The sequence below is a fragment of the Corvus kubaryi genome, unplaced genomic scaffold (assembly GCF_017639235.1).
Source record: "Corvus kubaryi isolate FWS band 111438036 unplaced genomic scaffold, C.kubaryi_AGA036_p1.0 37341, whole genome shotgun sequence".
NCBI lineage: Eukaryota > Metazoa > Chordata > Aves > Passeriformes > Corvidae > Corvus > Corvus kubaryi.
Window position 1 is genome coordinate 11,525,092 of NW_024581112.1, and position 18,151 is coordinate 11,543,242.

General features: G+C 43.6%; 2 protein-coding genes across 3 annotated transcripts; one reads left to right on the forward strand and one right to left on the reverse strand.

The window, feature by feature from the left end:
- Window positions 1-646: 646 nt before the first annotated feature.
- Window positions 647-8,672, reverse strand: MIX23 (mitochondrial matrix import factor 23). Of its 2 annotated transcripts, XM_042031212.1 has the most exons (5): window positions 8,589-8,672; window positions 7,432-7,557; window positions 6,796-6,942; window positions 4,450-4,509; window positions 647-943 (listed from the first exon to the last, which is right to left on the reverse strand). In XM_042031212.1, exons 1-5 carry the CDS (start codon window positions 8,637-8,639, stop codon window positions 893-895), a joined length of 435 nt encoding a protein of 144 aa, XP_041887146.1. In that variant the 5' UTR covers window positions 8,640-8,672; the 3' UTR covers window positions 647-892. The 2 variants fall into 2 exon arrangements, with proteins under 2 accessions (XP_041887146.1, XP_041887147.1); XM_042031213.1 differs by lacking the exon at window positions 4,450-4,509.
- Window positions 8,673-8,688: 16 nt separating this feature from the next.
- Window positions 8,689-17,029, forward strand: LOC121666113 (protein FAM162A-like). Its single transcript, XM_042031211.1, has 5 exons — window positions 8,689-8,965; window positions 9,997-10,116; window positions 12,338-12,446; window positions 15,552-15,660; window positions 16,766-17,029. Exons 1-5 carry the CDS (start codon window positions 8,689-8,691, stop codon window positions 16,850-16,852), a joined length of 702 nt encoding a protein of 233 aa, XP_041887145.1. The 3' UTR covers window positions 16,853-17,029.
- The last annotated feature ends 1,122 nt before the right edge of the window (window positions 17,030-18,151 follow it).

The following is an 18,151-nucleotide window of genomic DNA, read 5'->3' on the forward strand; positions in this document are numbered from 1 at the left end:
CCTCCTACTTATCTGCTTTTAAATGCTGTGTTACTGCAGGGGTGCTGCATTAAAACTTTCTAAACACAACACCATGGCCAGGATCAACATGATCAGGTATGCACAGCTGCTTCCTCAGCTCAAACACAATTCACCTTTACAACTGATCTTAAAGGTTCCAAGGAAGGGACAAAAAAGGATCCCTGGACAGTCTCATTCCCAAATGAGACACATCTTCAGCTCCAACCCAAAGTGGTTTTAATCTACACCACATTCCCTATATAAAGGAAAACTCCAGAACTTGGTAACACAGACCAGAAGAGAGTAAGCAACAGATGCTGCCTGTCAGCATTGCAGGAGCCATGGCAAACCTGTATCCACACACAACACGGGGCCACTGCTGCTTGTGTTGAGCAGTTCAGAACAAGGCTGGTAACTTCTTACTTTAAGCGATGCTGAACTTACTACACTTGCTGATCAGTCTGCAATTTTCATTTCCTTTCAGGCTGTAGCAGATTATTTCCACAAAAAGACCATGTTCACTGGTATTTTAGTAGGCACCAGCTCAGGGAGAGCCTTGTTCTCCCTGCTCAGGATGGGTTTTACTGTTTCTTTCCCTCTGGGATCACTGCAGCTGTGGAAGTTCAAGAAAGATGCCAGTTTTGCATTGCATTTGAAAATTGTTTTAATACTATAAAACTCATTTGTTCACATATTTTGTACAAAAGATGAGTTGTTTTCTCTTAATTACAGGAGAATCATTTCAAGATTGAGAATTCAACTAAGTAGGTCCAAAACAAAACAAGACTGGGTTCTACTGGTTCTGGAGGGTCCCAGTTCAGCTCACCCAAGGTCTCTTTCCAGTTTGGCTCTCACAGTTATGGACCACCTTGATGGAAAATACCCCACATCATCATTGACTCTTCGGAGGCTTGTAGTGAATTCGGCACCGCTCGTTAAATACCTGAGACACCAAAACAGAAGAGCAAAAGTGAATCAGCCCCATCCAGGAAATGAGCAGAACTTCACAGACAGTTCAGGCAACTACCTCTTCATGTAGCACCCATCTCAAGCTGCCCAGCTCTGAGGTATCAATGAATGGCACTTACCAAGACATCCATCTCCATTCACCTTCTCTCCTGGCTTTAGTAAATCCAGAGTTTGCAGCCTAATGCTGGGACACTGCACAGCACTAAGTGTTCTCCCTCAGATAATGCAGACTCTTAATCCTGGCAGCCTGTTATCATCAAAAATGGTGTTTTTAAACATCATTTTGATGATGTTATCATCAAATTTTTTTGTTTTTAAAAGGGAGGGAAATAATCACTGGAAGGCTCCTGAATGGTAGTGTTCAGTCAGGTTCACTCTGGCATTCAAATTTGGACACTGCATTCCTGTTTTTCCTGAGCAGGCACATTTTAGATTGTCATGACAGCCAAGAAGAGGGGCAAGGGCTCCTGCAAGCCACGTGCACACTTCCAATGATCTGCCTGCCTTTGCCAATGCTACCAGCATGCCCTGCAAAGGGCACACCACTCCTGCCTCACTCACCTCTGGCGCCTTCTTTGGGTAATATTTAGCCTACAGAACTGGATACTGAGGATCGTGTATATTTAGCCTGAACTGCTGCTGGCCTGCCCTGAGGAGGGCCAGTAAACGTGACTATTTAAAGTAAGGCAGTCTGAATCCAAAGCAAAACACACAGGCTCCCACCAAGGCTGCAGGTGCTCTTCACAAGCCATTTTGTTATCTATCAGTTTTTATCCAAACTCGTCCAGCACAAGTCCTGAAAGTGACACAAGCACCACCCAACACCAAGCTGAGGCTCTGGCAGGTATTGGTTGTCCCAGCATTCCCACAAGAGCGTATTTTGCCAAGCTGTCCAGGGATTTGGCAGACCCAAGTGCCTGTGACGATCAGGATATGAAGTTTCGCAAACTCTCCAATTGGCTTTATGTGCAAAGTGAGTGGACTTGTAATTTTGGGAAAGTTATCCAACACTTTATATAAATACACTATTTCAAGCTCTATCTTCCTACCATCTTCTACAGCTGATCTTCTTACTCACAGTTCAGAACCTATGGCAATTTCAGCAAAAGCAAAGCTTGGAGCATGCATTAGTTCTCAACAATTTTGGAGTAATTTTCAAGTTCCTTTCAAATTTAAAAGAAACAGACATGTATTACAAACTGCTTCGTACTGCAGAAAACAAAAGCTGTGATATAGTTTCTTTCACACATAGAAATTGTGCTGCCATTATGTTACCACATGGAGTAGACACCTCTGGAAGGGTTCAGATGAGGTAAAGGTTTGAGATCACTGATAGGAGGGAACTGTAGAAATTAAGAGCAACAGGGGGTTCCAATTCAGAAACATTTTAGTACTAAACAAATTGCACCATTTTTTGTCTGCTGTCTGTTAATGACATTTTAATGGCATGTATGTCTAAAAGGGTGCTGGAAATACTCTCTAAAGCACCACAAGGGTCTCTAGCATCAAACAACACACCAGCTTGCTTGCTATCATGCAAACTTTTAAAGTGTCTTTAACAGTAACTCCACAACCTACGGAAGGAAGATCAACGCTGCAGTCTTACTAACACTGCCTCCTACTTTTAGGATAATTGAATCACAGATCTCCAGTTACTCAGGCCACTTAACTCCATTGGTCTACCTCTGAAGTGCTGTTCTCATTTTTCAGATATTTTTCAGCAAAAGCAAGGGCTGAGAAACCTTAACATTCATGTTATTATGCAGAAGTTTAATTTTGCTGGCTTTTACATATTTGTACAAACCACTCCAACAATAAACTCCAATGTGGAGGTGCTGGACAGAGACTAATGCAAGTGTCTTGTTTGAAAATCAATTCCTTTTTGGTATCATCCAAATTCCACTGCATGCATTTCTGTAAAGTAGCATCCTTCTGTATGCCACTATTGCTACAGTCAGCCAGCATTTAAAAAACTGTTTCCTAATCAGATTTTTCCAATCAGTTTTCAGTTGTTTAGGGTTAATGGAAATACACAGGTGTACTTTCCAACCACAAGTCTGCAAGAGTAAAACACCAGCCTGCACACCAATAATCACTTCCATGTAACATTGCATTTGGTCCGCAACCATGACTGGTTCTAATTCCATTAGTGGCATTTTCACAGGCAGCTAAATGAGCCATTTATGTGTATATTCAGAGCACAGTATAGCAGAGCTGGAGATAAAACCCAGAAATATTTATCTCTTCAAGCCCCACTCTGAACACTGGCTGAGGAATACACTAGCAGGCTAAAGTACCCCTGCACCATGCATACCTCACTGTTTATAAACTCTCCATCTTCATGAAAAATTAGACAGTTCTGTCACCAGTAACAGCTTAATGCAGCTACAAGAAACCCCTGGGATCATTACTAAATCTGGTGCTTCAGAATGAATATCAGGGTGGGGGCTGTTCCCCTATAGCAGTGTCACCATAAAATATTTGCCCCTAGTGACCTGCAGCACATTGTTGTTAAGGCTGTGTCATTGCTTAACCAGATCTGAGCAGGTTTAAAATTAAACTGAAGTGCATGCTTAGCTTTTTGGGACAGTACAGAGGTGTACTGATGGCACAGCGTATGAGGAAAACTGTGTAAATGCTAATTTCATCAGCCTGCACTGAGGTTACTGAAAAACACCCAAGACTTAAAGCTGTATTGGTTTTACACTGGTGCAATCTAGGGGACTAAAATCATGAAGTTGGGATTAAAAAGGAAGGTGCAGCTAGTACTAGCTATTTGCCAAAATCCTTTTTGCATTTAGAGAGGAAAAGAGGTTCTCTCTGCCATATTGAAAGCTCTGAAAAGCTACACCAAACCAGAAAAGGATGCCAGATGTGAGATGCTGCAGTGACACAATACAGCCACTTCAGAATTTAAGCTTGGTGTTAAAATCACCAGCTAGACTTCGGGGCCATCAATCCAGAGGGTGACCTGCACCCTCTGCTGACACAGGAGAGCAACGGCAAGGCTGCCCTTTGCACCAGGGAGTGTCGGTTCAGGCCTGAAAAAACTCCATCAGGAAAAGGTTCAGCTTCTACAGCCGTACCCTCCCCTGGGCTCTGCTCAGAGTTGTGATCAGCACCAGATACAGGCAAATGTGAAAGACCCATCTCTCTGATGCCCAGCAAAGCTTCTCAGAGAAGTTACCACAGAAAAGCCTACAAAGTCCTCAGCCACTGGGCAAGGGGGAAAAAGTGACATAGGGAATAATCCACAGTCCTTTCTCCCCCCAAAATCAGATGCTTTTCTTCCCTTGGCAGTGCAACTGAAAAGCTTTGATCTCTGCATCAGAACTGGGAAAATGACTGACTTGAAGCATTTGCCCCAGCACTGCCCTCATCTATTTCTAGTTAACCTGCTTCATAAGGCACCAGTCCCACACCTGGAGTGCAGGACTGTCTGTTGGGACAGAACATTATCACTGTTAAATCACTGAGTACCTTCCAGCTTCTGTCGTTTACCACTTCTTCAACATTGAGCTCCGACTGCATCAATTTCAACTGCAGGAAGTAACAGATAAAGAGGTTATTGTCAAACAGGTCTCCCTGCAGCCTTCAGTATTTACTACCATTGCAACTTTCCAGCTCCCAACCCCAGCACCAGGTGCACACCTCCTCTGATGATGCAAACCAAAGGGCACAATGTGTAATCACCCCGGGAGCCTGGCCCTTCCAGTCAGCCGGTGCTTGGGGCACACACAAGTCTGCAAGGGCACAGTGAAGGCAGACTGGCAAAGCAAGCCTGGCAGTAGATCCTGGTCACTCGTGCTCTATTCCTAACTACTGCCCAGCAAGATTTGCTAGCAATTAACTGATTAACATTGATGGCTTCACAGGCATAAATAACTGCACCTAATTCAAGCACTCAGCACAGAGAATGCCAGGGCTGGGGAAGGCTCTGCAGCCTCGAGTTGCCACTCTTGCATTATTAGAGTCATACACGGAGCTGGCAGCAAAGCTAGGAACCCAGCTAGGATTCTGGATTTAAAACTAAGGTTATGAACAGACCCTCTCTGCTTCATTTGCCATCTATTCAGTGCACTGACCAAAAGGGGTCTGCAGTCTGATCACGTGTGCTCGTGCTGTCTGAACCAGTTCATATTTTATGCCATCACTGCAGAATAAATCAGCTCTACACAGATGCAAAAGCTCTGGCAAGAACTACCACAATACACAGTTGTTGAGCACTTACTTGACCCGTGAGAAGGGTTAGAACCTTTTCACACCTATTAGAAACCCCAAGGGGCAGGTGTGGCAGTTGTGTTCAGGTAATCTGGTCCTGAAGCAATAGTAGGAGATACAAGAATCATCTGCCATTTCCTCCCATATTTAGGATGTATTCTTGTTGGAGTCTTTAACACAACAGACTAAGAGTCAGAGTTTATCCATTTTCAATACGTGGTTCCAATTAGAGGCCTGGTGAACAAGTGCAAGCCAAGACAGCAATCCCACTAAAAACTTTCCAAGTAAGATATCCAGGCACACAGAGTTGCTACAGCTGTTGGATGGACTTTCCCCAACTCAACAGGACTTCAAACTGTTTGAAATAACAATCCAGCATCCACAGAGTGACTGGATGACCAGGATAAGTCTCTATAAAATAAACACTCAGAGGATCTTTCAAAGAAACTGTTACTCCAAGTTCTCCCATTCAATGCCCCAGAAGTAATAATTTTGCATAAAGTCCTCCAATTTGTACAATAAGCAGGATGAGAGAAACACATATAACAAGGGAAAAAAGATCTGTATTGCAACCAACTGAATAGACATTTGAAATTCTCAGTCTTAAAACTAGGATGTGTTCTGTCAAGATAGCATTTCCGACTTGTAGAAAAACACACCTCTCATGGTGAGCCAAAAAAAAAGGCAGGGGGATCACACCTCATAAGGTCCAAGTACAAATCTGAGGTGATCTCATAATTCTGAGATGTTTCTAAATCATGGATTGCTTTTAACATTTGAAGCTACCTCTGATCATAAAACACTATCATAGTGACCTTCCCAGTGCTTTCAGTGAGAAGTTTTGGGCTCAGTAACTAAATGATTTAAAGAATTGGTTCTGCCAACAAAATTTGTAGAAAATATTAAGCTACCATTCTAGTTTTCCAAACTAGTATCCATCCTTGTTAGCAGTTCAGTAAGTGAGGCTTTAAGAATAAAACCACTCACTGCCACACGGTTCTCTCAGTATCCTTTTCCTTACAAAGGGGCCCTGGAATTGGGGTGAGAGCTTCAGTGGGGTTCCTTTCTCCATTTCTGATACTCAATCACCTCTGGTCACCTCTGGTAAAGTACACTTTCCACCCAGAGGCCAGAAGGTTGAGAGGGCATTTGCACATTAGAATTCTGTAGGCAAACCCAGAAGTTTCTCTCACACCATCACAAGGTACTCCAAATATTAATCCAAGAAATACCAAACAGCAAAGAAGTGGTGTAAGTGGAATTCAAGGTTGCCCAGGAGCATCTTGTAGAGGACAGGAAAAGTTAAGCTGTGCCTCAGTGGTGTCAGTCAGTGAAGGTTAGAATCCACCATGGGGAAGAACACGTGTTTTTCTATGGCATTTGTGTAAAAGAATCTCAGAAAATGCTCCACTTGCAGGATGAAAGCAGCTCTCTGCCTTGAGGCCTTGGGATAATAGTTCTCACAAGACCCAACGAGAACCTTGGAAAAAAGACTCCGTGACTCAGGATCCACTTTGGGTTCTCTCCATCACACAGGTCCTTCCATTTGGGAAAGATACCGTCTTCTTCCTCTCTAAGTGATGTCTAGAAGGCTCCACCACTCACCTTTGTCTGCTCTTTCCTGAGTTGCTTTAATAATGCTGCATCTTCATGGGCCTTTTCCCTCTCTTCTTTGAGAGTTTTCACTACAGTAGAAGTCTGAGAGATGCAGTTTTTGATGATTCTTTCTCTACTGGTGTGAGCATCCATCAGCTAAGTGGGGAGAGAAAGAAAGTCACAGTGACTCATCAGGGAATAGAAACCTCTAAGTTACAAGTTTAAAGAAACACTTTCTAAAGTCATGGTATTGGAGTTCATAATCCACATGTAGGAAACAACACTGCTTTGAGAAGCAGCTACTCCCAACTCAGACTATTCTGTGGTTCTTGTTCTTATCAAGTTGATCAAAAGTCAAAGGTAAACATGAGAAAGAGCCTTGCACACCAGTAGGAAAAGCAAGCATCCTTTTTAAAAGATCCTCAAAGGATCAGTATTGCAGAACAAAGAATTTCCCAGCATGGTTTTAAACTGAAGCAGTTGTTACATACACGGGTGTGTGGAGATGTTGAGCAGGACAGTTAGGAATACACAAAGCAGGATCTACCAAGGCAGTTTTCCTCACACACTGAGGATGCTTTACTGGCCACTGCACATGAGAAAGCAGCAGGAAGGGAGCTGGAAGTGGAAGGCGTGTGCACTCACAGACTGATACAGCTCTTTACACGTCTGGCCAGGATCAACTTTCCCCACAAAGGAAGCTGTTGGAATTGTAGTGTTTAATTCATGGACAATTCTGTCATCGATTGTCCTCATCACCCTGAGCAGCTCCTGTATTAAAAAACAGAGAGAGAGATACTTGGTTATGAGAAAAGCCTACTACAAAAAAATTCGCATAGTTAAGCATTTTAATAGAAACTAAACAGGATTCCTTACAAAGAGTAGAAACACACCAAAGGAACAATCCCACATGCAGGAGTATGTGCTGCAAACCACGGAGTTTCCCTGGCAGCAAAGGCCAGAGCAGGGGTGAGTAACCGGTGTCCCCTGAAGTCCCCTGGCCCTGCAGGCAGCTGAAGAGCCTCTGCGCAAGTCCCCACCCCCGTTTCCAGATGGGAAACTGGGCACAACCTGCACCAAAACGGCAAACTTTAAATAAAACACCCCACCATTCCAGGGGGCGTGAAGCTGAGCTGGGGGAGGTTTAGGTTGGAACACACAAAAAAGTTTTTCACCCAGAGGGTGGTTGGGCACTGGAACAGGCTCCTCAGGGAAGGGTCACAGCACCAAGCCTGACAAAGTTCAAGATGTGTTTGGACAACGCTCTCAGGCACACGGTGTGACCCTTGGGGCGTCCTGTGCCAGGTCAGGAGCTGGACTCGATGATTCCTGAGGGTCCCTTCCTACCCAGGATATTCTGGGATTCTGTGTTCGAGGAACAGGCCGGTTCCCACCGCCCCGCCGGCCTGGGCCCTGCTCGCACCGCTGAAGACACGGGTGGCAATTCACGCTCCGTTAAACGCCGCGGAGGCGCCCACGGAGCTCCCGCCGCCCGCGGGGGCTCCCGCGCCGCGAGCGCTCCGTCCCGGGAAAAGGACCCGTGGGGAAGGGGAGATACCCGGCCCCGCTCCTGCCGGAGGGATGAGGGACGGGGAGCGGCGGAAGGCCGGACCCTGCTCCCTTCCCGCCGCATCCCGCCGGCCGCGAGGCGCGGGGTGACCTCGGTCCTCCCTCCCGTGCGCCGGGAGGCGGCGGGAGCGCGCGGGGCGCCGGAGCGGGGAGGGGGAGGGGGAGGAGGCGGCGGCGGCGGCGGCAGCGCCCGGCCCAGCCCGGCCCGTCCCCGCCCGCCCCGCGCGGGTTACCTGGAACTCGGCGAAGTCCTCGCAGCCCGCGGCTCCGCTGGGCGCCGCCATCCTGGATCGGCCGAGGGCGCGGCGGCGCCCAATCCGGCGGGGAGCCGGGATGACGCGCGGGGCGGAGCGGGGCGGGACCCGCCGGAGCGCGGCCCCCGGCGCAGCGGCCCCCGACGGACATCTCCACCGGCAGCGGCTTCGCGGCCCCTTCGCCTCCTCCAGCTGCTGGGAGAGCTTCGGTCGCCCCCACCGGAGGCGGTCCCGGCCTCGGCTGCCCCGAGCGTCCCGCGGCGCGGCTCCCTCCAATCGCGGGCCCGGGGCGGGGCCCAGCGGTGACATTGAGGGCGCCGAGCAGGGCCGAGGCAGCGCCATGTGGGGCCGCGCCGGTGAGTGAGGCAGGGAGGCACGGAGTGGCCGAGCTCTGGGGCCGGGCCCGGCCGGAGCTGCCGCCCGTTCGCCTTCTCCCCGGGACCCCGAGGGGCCGGGCCCCGAGCGGGGTGGCCCCGGCCGGCGCTGTGGCGGGGGTGAAGCCGAGCGTGAGGGGCCGTATCTGATGGACTGGCGTTAAAAACAATGATAGGAGTGGGGCTGTGCCCACTTTTCTCTGAAGAGCTTGAAAAGAGTCCGGTTTCGTTGGGGGCGACGCCTGTAAATGTAAATTACTGGTTTTTCAGAGCGGGAGTGTGTTATACCTCGAAAGTAAAGGGCCTTAGGAGAGACACCTTCAGACAGCATAATGAAGGAAAAAAAGAACTCATTTTATATTTTTTAAAGTGCCCTATTTGCCTTTCAGAGTTAGTTTGCTTGTTTCCTTGGGGTTTTTTCCAGAATTTTTTCATTATATTAATTAACGCGTTGAAGTGCCTTCTTTAAAGTATGCTTTTGTATATAAGGTGCCCTGGCCTTTTCTAATGCACTACAAAGTAGTTGCCTCTTAGCGCTGCAAGATTCTGCTTTTTTGGCTTTTCCCTTGACTCTGTCAATGGTTTTGGGATGTGACAAGATTGGTAGAATGCTGGTGTGGGGTCCTTGAAACAGCACCATCCAAAGCATATGTATAGATGAGTTCCCGGAAACTGTGATATGTAATGTGTTTTAGAAATTGCTGGTAGGATGTTATCTTGCATTTTTTTTTTTTCCTAAATGAATTTAATTGCACTGACATTTTTCTACATAAGGTTAATGAGCAAGCTCAAGGCATAGCTTATAGACAAGTTTTAATTTCTTCAGTAAGCTGTTACAACTAACTCTGGTACTTCTTGTTAAATATTACATTTGTACCTATCAGTTTTCTTTCTTGTCTTCCTCTTGCGTTAAAAAAAAAACCCCGAATGCTTCCATTGAAAAGCTGGTATTCCCACTTTCTACTACTCTGAGTTAAATTTGGCCTCTTTGCTTCCTCTGCTTTCTCTTCCAGACAGGGCTGTTAAACTGCTGGGAAGAAATATTCCCTCAGTTCTGAGGATGACTGAGGGAGTGGACCCGAAGATAAGCAGAAGGCTGTGCATTAAACCCCAGCAAGACCTTCAGTCAAAGAGTAAGAGTCTTTGATAAGATCCTGGAATGTTTCCTGCTACGAAATACTCACATATCCATGCTGCAGTTATCAAACAGGAATTTAGCTGACATAGATGTTCATATGATTTTGTGAGAGCAAGTTCTGATCTTTAGACTGAAAAATGGAGCATTCAATTTAGTAAAGTCTTGTTTTCTGACAAAGCCAGGGGTCAATATTTCTTCTTGTGACGGTCACAGAGCTTTCACTTTGTAGCAGATCACCAGGACCTTGTCTGGCGTACACTCCTACACTGAGGCTCTTCAGCTGTGCTCTGGAACTGTCTGTTCAGCCTCCTGTAAACTATTCATGTTTAGGAATGTTGTGTGAGCTAAAAGACTTTTGCAGTTTTTCAGAGTGCAGCCAGCTCCAACTGCTCCAAAAATTGAACGTGCCCTGCAGGAAAGAGTCTGAATTGGTTCATGTTTAAGGGTGGAGCTGGCCAGGGAAAGCTGAGGTCATGGAAATTTTTTCACTATATATGGGACAGTTACTCTGCTCCCTGTGTCGCAGGTTCCTTATGGCGCATTTGGCATAATTCTGTGTTAAAAACAGAATTCAGCTGTACTGGGACAAAAGGTGTCCTTAAAAGTGTGATGTCTCCAGCAGGGGGCCGGTAAAGGAAGTCCCTTACATTTTTGTGAAGACAAGTGGGAATGGTGACCTACAGCAAGAACCTAAGGAAGAGAATAGGAAGAGGGCTCCTCTATACCACTGTGCCAGAGGTGGCATCTTGGTGTTTAATAGTCCTCACTGTATTTTTTTTTTTCCGCACAAATTTGCCCAGTTTCTTGAAGCTGGATGTATTTTTAGCATCCACATTCTCTAAGAATGTGGATGCTAAAATTCTCTAAGAATTTCTTCTCTAAGAAGAAATTCCTCAGCTGAACCATGCTGTGAGAGAGCCAGTGCAGTCTTGTGGGTTTTTTTCAACCCGATGTGCACTGTTTTATAATCTGGTTTTCCTTTATTCAGTACCCCTTCCAAAACAGGACCTCATTATAACCCACACTCCCAAAGTCTCTTAGCGTGCTGTGTTGGGCTGAAGAGAGCTTCAGTCACTGCTTTTCCACGCCGAAGTGTCTCAGTCTGTGACACTGCTTCTTACATGGTGACCATTCCATACCTGTGGCTATCCTTACCAGTGTTCTCTGTGCCTGTTCTATTTCAGCTCCCTCTAAGTATTTCCCATGCTTTTCCAAATGCTGGAGTCACAGTTTTACACAGAGGCACAGTAATGCTGTTGTGCTTGTCTGTGCCTCTGATCATTGCCAGTTACGCTGTTTTCCTTTCTGTTACTGAACATTTTGCCAAAACCACTGTGAAACCCCGAGGCCTTGCTCAGGCTTAGGTAATGATTAATGACAGTGAGGGTAGAGTCTCCCATTTGTGTGTGAACTGGAATTGCTTCCTGTTTATATACTAGGGAGTTCCCAGGCCAGTTCATTGACTCTGGCTTCTGAAGCCCACAGCATTTTGGGCTCAGCCCTCTTCTTTATGTTTTTGAATAACGTGGCATTGTCAGCAAAACTGTGCATCCACCCCACGTCCTAGATAATTCGTGAATCCATGAGGGAGAACACAGCCATGCAGGACACTGCCCGTTGTTTAAAAGAAAAAAGGAAGAAGCTGTCTATCTCTGCACTTTGTTTGCTAGATTTTAATGGTACGTTATATATGAAAAGCTTCCCCTGTTACATTATGAATATTTTGTATATGGAGTTTAAAAGACTGAACTGAAAATTATGTGTCTAATCTTTGCCTATGGTCATCTGTTTATTTATACCTTCAGATAAAATCTTACACTGCCTGAAAAAGTTAACATTCTGTGATGTTATATTGGCTTTTCTATCGCTGTTCCATTTATTTTTTTTTTAACCTTATTTAAATGAAATAGAAAAACAGCACCTTAGGATGCTTAGACACTGGAGCAGCTTCTGCATATTTAGACCTGCAGATACAGAGGTTTTGGGAAGGATTTGGTCTCTCTTACATGGCTTCATTTGAATCTACACTTACACGTTTGTTAATCTGTGGTACGGTTTTCATTCTCTAACCAACTCTAGCAATCCTATTGAGAGTTCTGCATTGCTCGCCCTAACTGGTTTTGTTACAGCCCTGGCCATCCAGCCTCTCTGACTGGTGTTTTTGGTGGTGTTTTGTTGTTTTGTTTTTGTTTGTGCGTTTTGTTGGGGGTTTTTAGGTCGATCTGCTTCGGGGGTGCCTGGATACAAGCCTACAGATTGGGAGAGAAGGTTTTTGTTGTGGGCAGGCCATTTCAAAAAGCCAGAGGATATACCAGAGACTGTCTCGTAAGTGTCGGTTTTGAAGCTGTAAAAGACTTTGTGCAGAAATAAGTTACATGAATGCAACTCCAGAATAACTTTTCTGAAAAAGCATGGGTTTGCACAGCTGAAAAATCTTACCCTGCTGTGTTTGGTGTGTCATCCTTGTAGATGAAATGACCTGAGCAATTCTCTTGTGCTAAGATAATGTGTCCCTCTTGATTTTTTTCCCCCCCCTTTTTTTTGCAAAGGGATGACCAGTATTTATCAGTTGTTTCATTACAAAAACGTGGCAGATCCGTTCATTGTTACTCTTCTCTCACAACTTGAAAGCTTTTTTCAAACATTAGTGTGAGCTTTTTCTAGTGTTTTTCATTATATGTCAGTATCCCGCTGTGGGAAACTTTCATATATACAGCTATAAAATAACTGAAACTCATATGAAATACTTATTAATGAATACCTAAAGGGCATGGGCCAACTTCTTTACAGCTGGAATTTAAACTGACAAACAGTGTAAAGGCTCCCTAACCAGATAGAGTCAAAATTTCCCTGTTGTTGCTGAGTCCAAATGTCAAAGCTTTGTCCAGTGTGAAAAGTAGAAAATAAAACTGGATATTCTGGTTTGCACATGAAAAATAAAGATCAAACTTATCAAAAATAGACAACTATTCATTTAAAAAACATTCCCAGTGGTAGTATAGTTATCTTTTAAAACATGCTCATAATGCTTTTAAATACATGTATTTATTTAAATTAAAAAGAAACAGTAAATCTTGCACTACTTGAGTAAGAAAATGATGTAGCTGCCCTCTAAATATTTTGTCTGTCTGGATGCACCACGTGAGAATTGAAAATCCACCCCTGTATTTAAATGTATCACAATGAATGAATTCTGTTTAAGTGGAATCCTTCAATTCTGTATTGAATAATTTCTCTTAAAATTACATTTGAAATACATACAGGAGTAAATTATTATTCATATATATTTGTATACCAAGCATTTGTTATGAGTGTTTTTAAGAAAACAGCGTTAGCAAGAGTGATTGATTTCAGTAGTTTATTGAAAGGACAAACCAACTTCTGATAAAAGCTGACCATTTTTGCAAGTGCAAAGGGAATTCTTTTTATTTAGACAAGTAATTCAGCCAAATCTGAGAAGACAATTGAGAACTATAAAAGCACAAAAACTTGTTTTCATGTTCTGAGATTAATTAATCTGAGGTTAACTGTGGGTTGTAAGGGCTTGTGATTTAACTCAGTAATCTTGTAAAATGTGGTGAAGCAACCTATTTATTAAACAAATGTTAAACTTAGCTACTGAATTGATTTTAAAATGCAAGTTTTGTCCAGATATCTACCTTTTGCTCTTGTAAATTCTTAACACATCTAAGGTATTCCCAAAATTAACTAGCAAACTTTTTTTAATCCTACTACTGTGCATTTCAGCTTAATTGCAGCCTGCACTCAAGGCTTTCACTGCAGATTATTAGCAGAAGCAAATAACCTGGATGCTAAAATTAACCATTAGTTCATTATGGATGGATGTGTTTATTCCCTACGATCAGAAATCTTGTACTCAAATCAATATTCTGACAAAAACAAGAACAAAACTTCTCTCTCAGGTCCTGTGGGATTTACCACACTGAACTGTCATGGATCCTTAAGTATCTTTTTTTTTTCTTCCAAATACAAGGGTCAAAATTTAGTAAAATATTCCATATTCACTCATGTTTATGTTCAGTACTAATTTCCCAGTTCCATTGAATTCATTTTCCACGTTAGTTTTGGGGTATAATTAACCTAGTTTGCCTTTTATTCTTTTCATCACACTATGTTGGTGCTTTTCTAGTCTTCTGGAATTTTATCATGTGCCAAATGTAATCAGTGAGAATATCAGACCTCCTTGAGAAGGGAGCCATCTGCTCTGTTCTGCAAGCAGAGTTAAATATACAGGGTGTAGGTCTTTGGTTATTGTGGAAAGCACTTCTAAAAAGCATTAATGTTTCACTGGCCCTTCTTGCACTGTTCTCTCTAACACAAACTTGAAATCTGCCGTAACCAAGATGGCATTTGAGTAGAATGTCCTTCAGAGTTTAACTCAAAATAAATGATTTGCTTTTTACTCTTCACATGTACAGCTGGAAGGTGTTAGTAACTGCTACTCTTCCAGTGGAAGACTTCTGGTTTTTAAAAGACAACAGCACAATAGGCAACAGGTTTCCCAAAAGGGTAGTACAGCTACTGGTGTGGCTAGGTAAGCCCCCTGGAATTAAAAAAAAGTTAAAAAAATTTAAAGAGTTCCTCTGTCCAAAGCTGATGTTGGAAAGCTGACGATCCTCCACACCTCCTTAGCTTCTCAGGAAAGCAGGTCACTTTAAGACTATTTACTCCAGCAGGAGTGGGAACCACTGGTCTTTTACCAAGTTCTCTTCAGAACTTCTCAGGAGTGCTGCATTCAGCAGCCTGTGTGTCACCTATAGCACTGTCAAGTCCTGTAGCAGAGGAAACACCTTGCTGGAAAATAAGACTGCATCATAAATGAAACCATTTTGAAGTTCAGGCAGAAGAAATTGCAAAGCTGTGATAATGCTTCCCTCTGCTCAAGGAACTCTCAACTTAAAACACCCTATTTTGGGTTTTACCATGCTTCTGCTATTGAGAGAAAAATGCATGTTTTACATGTTAAATACCTCACAGTTATAATAAGGATGAGTTCTCCCTGACTTTGCAAGTATTGGAAGGTGGTAGTGAGCACAGAAGGAGCAGACAGTAAGAAAGATACTGCATTAGTAAAACCATCCCTCTCTTTTTCCAGTTCTTTCCATAATGAACATACATACTTAAATACTGCAGCCTTCCTCCTTTGCATGGCAGTCAAGTGGTCTGCAAAGGCAGTATTTTAACAGCTGAGTAACCAAAGCTTAAAACTGGGTTTGTTTCCAGCTTTGAGAGGAATGCCTTTGTGACCAAGTATCTCCCAAGGTACTTAGGGATCAGCGTCTCCTGTTCTTGTAAGACTTTTAGCATTATACAAACTACTGAGACAGCACGCTAGGAGAAATTAAATAATTAGCCAAGTGAATTATTTGGGTCTCTGATGATGAGTCTGTTCTTTTATTCTTTCTTGAGGCTTGAAACAGTGAGAGCAGCAAAGACCACGCTGCGTGTGAAGTTCAGCTATGTCATGATTGCCTTGACAATACTGGGATGCATCATCATGGTGGTCAGAGGGAAGCAGGTAAGCACAGAATTTGGGCTGATGAGGGCAAATAAATCTTCATATAAATTTCTCAGTTCCTCCATGGATTTTTAGTCCTGTCTTACTTTGGGGGTTTGGGTTGTTGTTTGGTTTGGGTTTTTTGTCACTTTATCACTGAACAAAATTTTAACAAGTCCTCCTGGTTCCCCAGAAGTGACCCTCATTGACTAATTCCCATCAGAAAAGGATGATGGCACTGTTAAGATACTTCCTTTAAAAAAAAAAACCAAACAAAAAACCCTGAGTGTAAAGCATTTGCATGGCAGAAGAACCTTATTTGTTATGCTGCCTTTCTCTGAAGCCTTTCTTCTGATGACAATGCTCAGGTCTTCTTTCTATGGACTGCTAAGTGTTCTAGAGAAACCTTAGAAGGAGTGACAGTCTTAACCCCAGCACTGTGACCTACTGAATGTCACCTGACATTTCTGTCAGGATTTGTCTATTAGAAAGAAAAGGATGCAGCACTCTTAAATGAAAACAGTGGAAGGATTTTTCCTGGTTTTAACAGCAGAGATCAAACACTGATGGTTGCCAGAGCATTTTCCTCTGTACTGGAGTAGTATGAATGCAAACACCAGGAAGAGAGGACAGCTGCTTCAGAATCCTTTTCAAAGCAGCTGGAATTGTTTGTGTTTCCTGAGATGAGCTCAGTTGGCCAGGTGCTAATAATGCCAAGGTTGCAAGTTTGATCGCCCTGTGGGCCATTGACTGAAGAGCTGGAATTGATGATCTGTGTGGGTCCCTTCCGTGTCAAAATATTCTGTGAATCTGTGACTGTTTAACTTTTGATTTGTTTCTAGTAACTCTGTCTTGTGAAAATCAGATCAGTATTACATTCTGTGCTTCTGGTCATTATTTATCTGTAAGTGCCTTGACAAAAGGGTTTACTTTATTCCCAGAGAAGTAATTTACTTTCAGCCAAAATAATCTCTCAATATTTTATTTTCACCCTCTTGGCTTCCTGGTGTTAAAACTGACAGAACTGTGCCTTGGTAAGGACAGGCCAGGTATTCTGTAAGTTATTGATTCACGCTTCAACTCTGTGGTCCTTCAGGTGATAACTGATGATCTTATCACGTTGTAGGCTATGAAAAGACATGAATCGCTTACGAACATAAACTTGGAGAAGAAAGCCCAGTGGAAAATGGAAAGCACATCTGCTAAACCTTAAGGGGAAAAAATGAAGAGACCAAGGACTGGGGTAAAAAAGCAAAGTCCTTTTCAGCACTGAGAGGAGGATATAGTCACATCTTTCTTGTCTGTTAGTTCTGTACACTCATGTTCAAGAAAGAATGAATACGTTGTCCTGTAATCAATAAAACCAGAACTACCTATTTTCTTTTCCTAATAACTGCCCCTTTCTTCCAAACTCTTCTCTTCATGGTTAGTGGGACAGGACACATGAGCACACTGAATAAGCAATGTAATTGTTTCCCACGTGCTGTGCACCAGACCAAGCATCTTTTGAACTACTGCAGGACCTGCACCTGCATTCTTGGTACCAAGCCCCTGTGTGAAGTCTCATGTTCTTACTTACCCCTTACAGAAAGGTCACTGTAACACAAAAGGACAGTCCACTTGGTTTCCACTTGTACATCTGTGCTTGTACAAACAAAATACCTTCACTGGCCAGTCATCCGCTACCACTGGCTATTTCAGGTCCCCTCAGCAAGAATGGAACTGTATGTATTCTGTACTGGTACTGGCTACTTCAAATAATCCACATGTTCTTCTTTGTGCAAAACAGAACAATTATTAAGGGAGCCCTTGAACCAAGAGTTAATGCAAGTCAAACAATAACATCAGCAAAATGATCCTAAGTTATTAAAAAGCCTGCTTCCCTATTGTAGGTCCTATTATTCTGACTCTATTTGTTTAAGTGAGGATAACTTTCTGTGAAGAACTGCCTGCCTTCAATAAAACAAGAGGAAGAGTGAAATAGCATTCCAGAGAACCACAGTGGTGCAGCTGACACCCTAAGAGTGGTCCCACCAGAGCTGGCAGTGAGATGAGAGAACATCCAAGCTAAGGGAACAGAGATAACTATTTTGAGGAATACTGAGCAACAGCTTCAACTTGTACTGTCAGATTTACTATTTAGAGGCACATTAGTATCAGAAAGTCAGTTAGTTCCTGCTCTCTGCTACTAAGTTCTTTCTTTACGAATCTCATTTAGATTTATACATATTTTGCTCTTTTAAATGGTTTAAATGTGCTTTCACGATGCTAGGCCCACCTAGAGATCACCTGCCTCAAGAGTGCTATTTTTGGCATTGAGCCCAGTCACACACTATTCATGTTGAACAGCCTGCAGCAACCAGGGAAAGTATTTTCCTTCTTCCTTTCAGTTCATTTGGAAGGAAATGTAGATTGGAAGTGTCAGCACTGCTCAAAACTATGTTCCTGCCCAGCACTGCCCTGCTGACTGGCCCTGGGGACTCCAAAACCAGAAGAGACATATAGTTTGCCA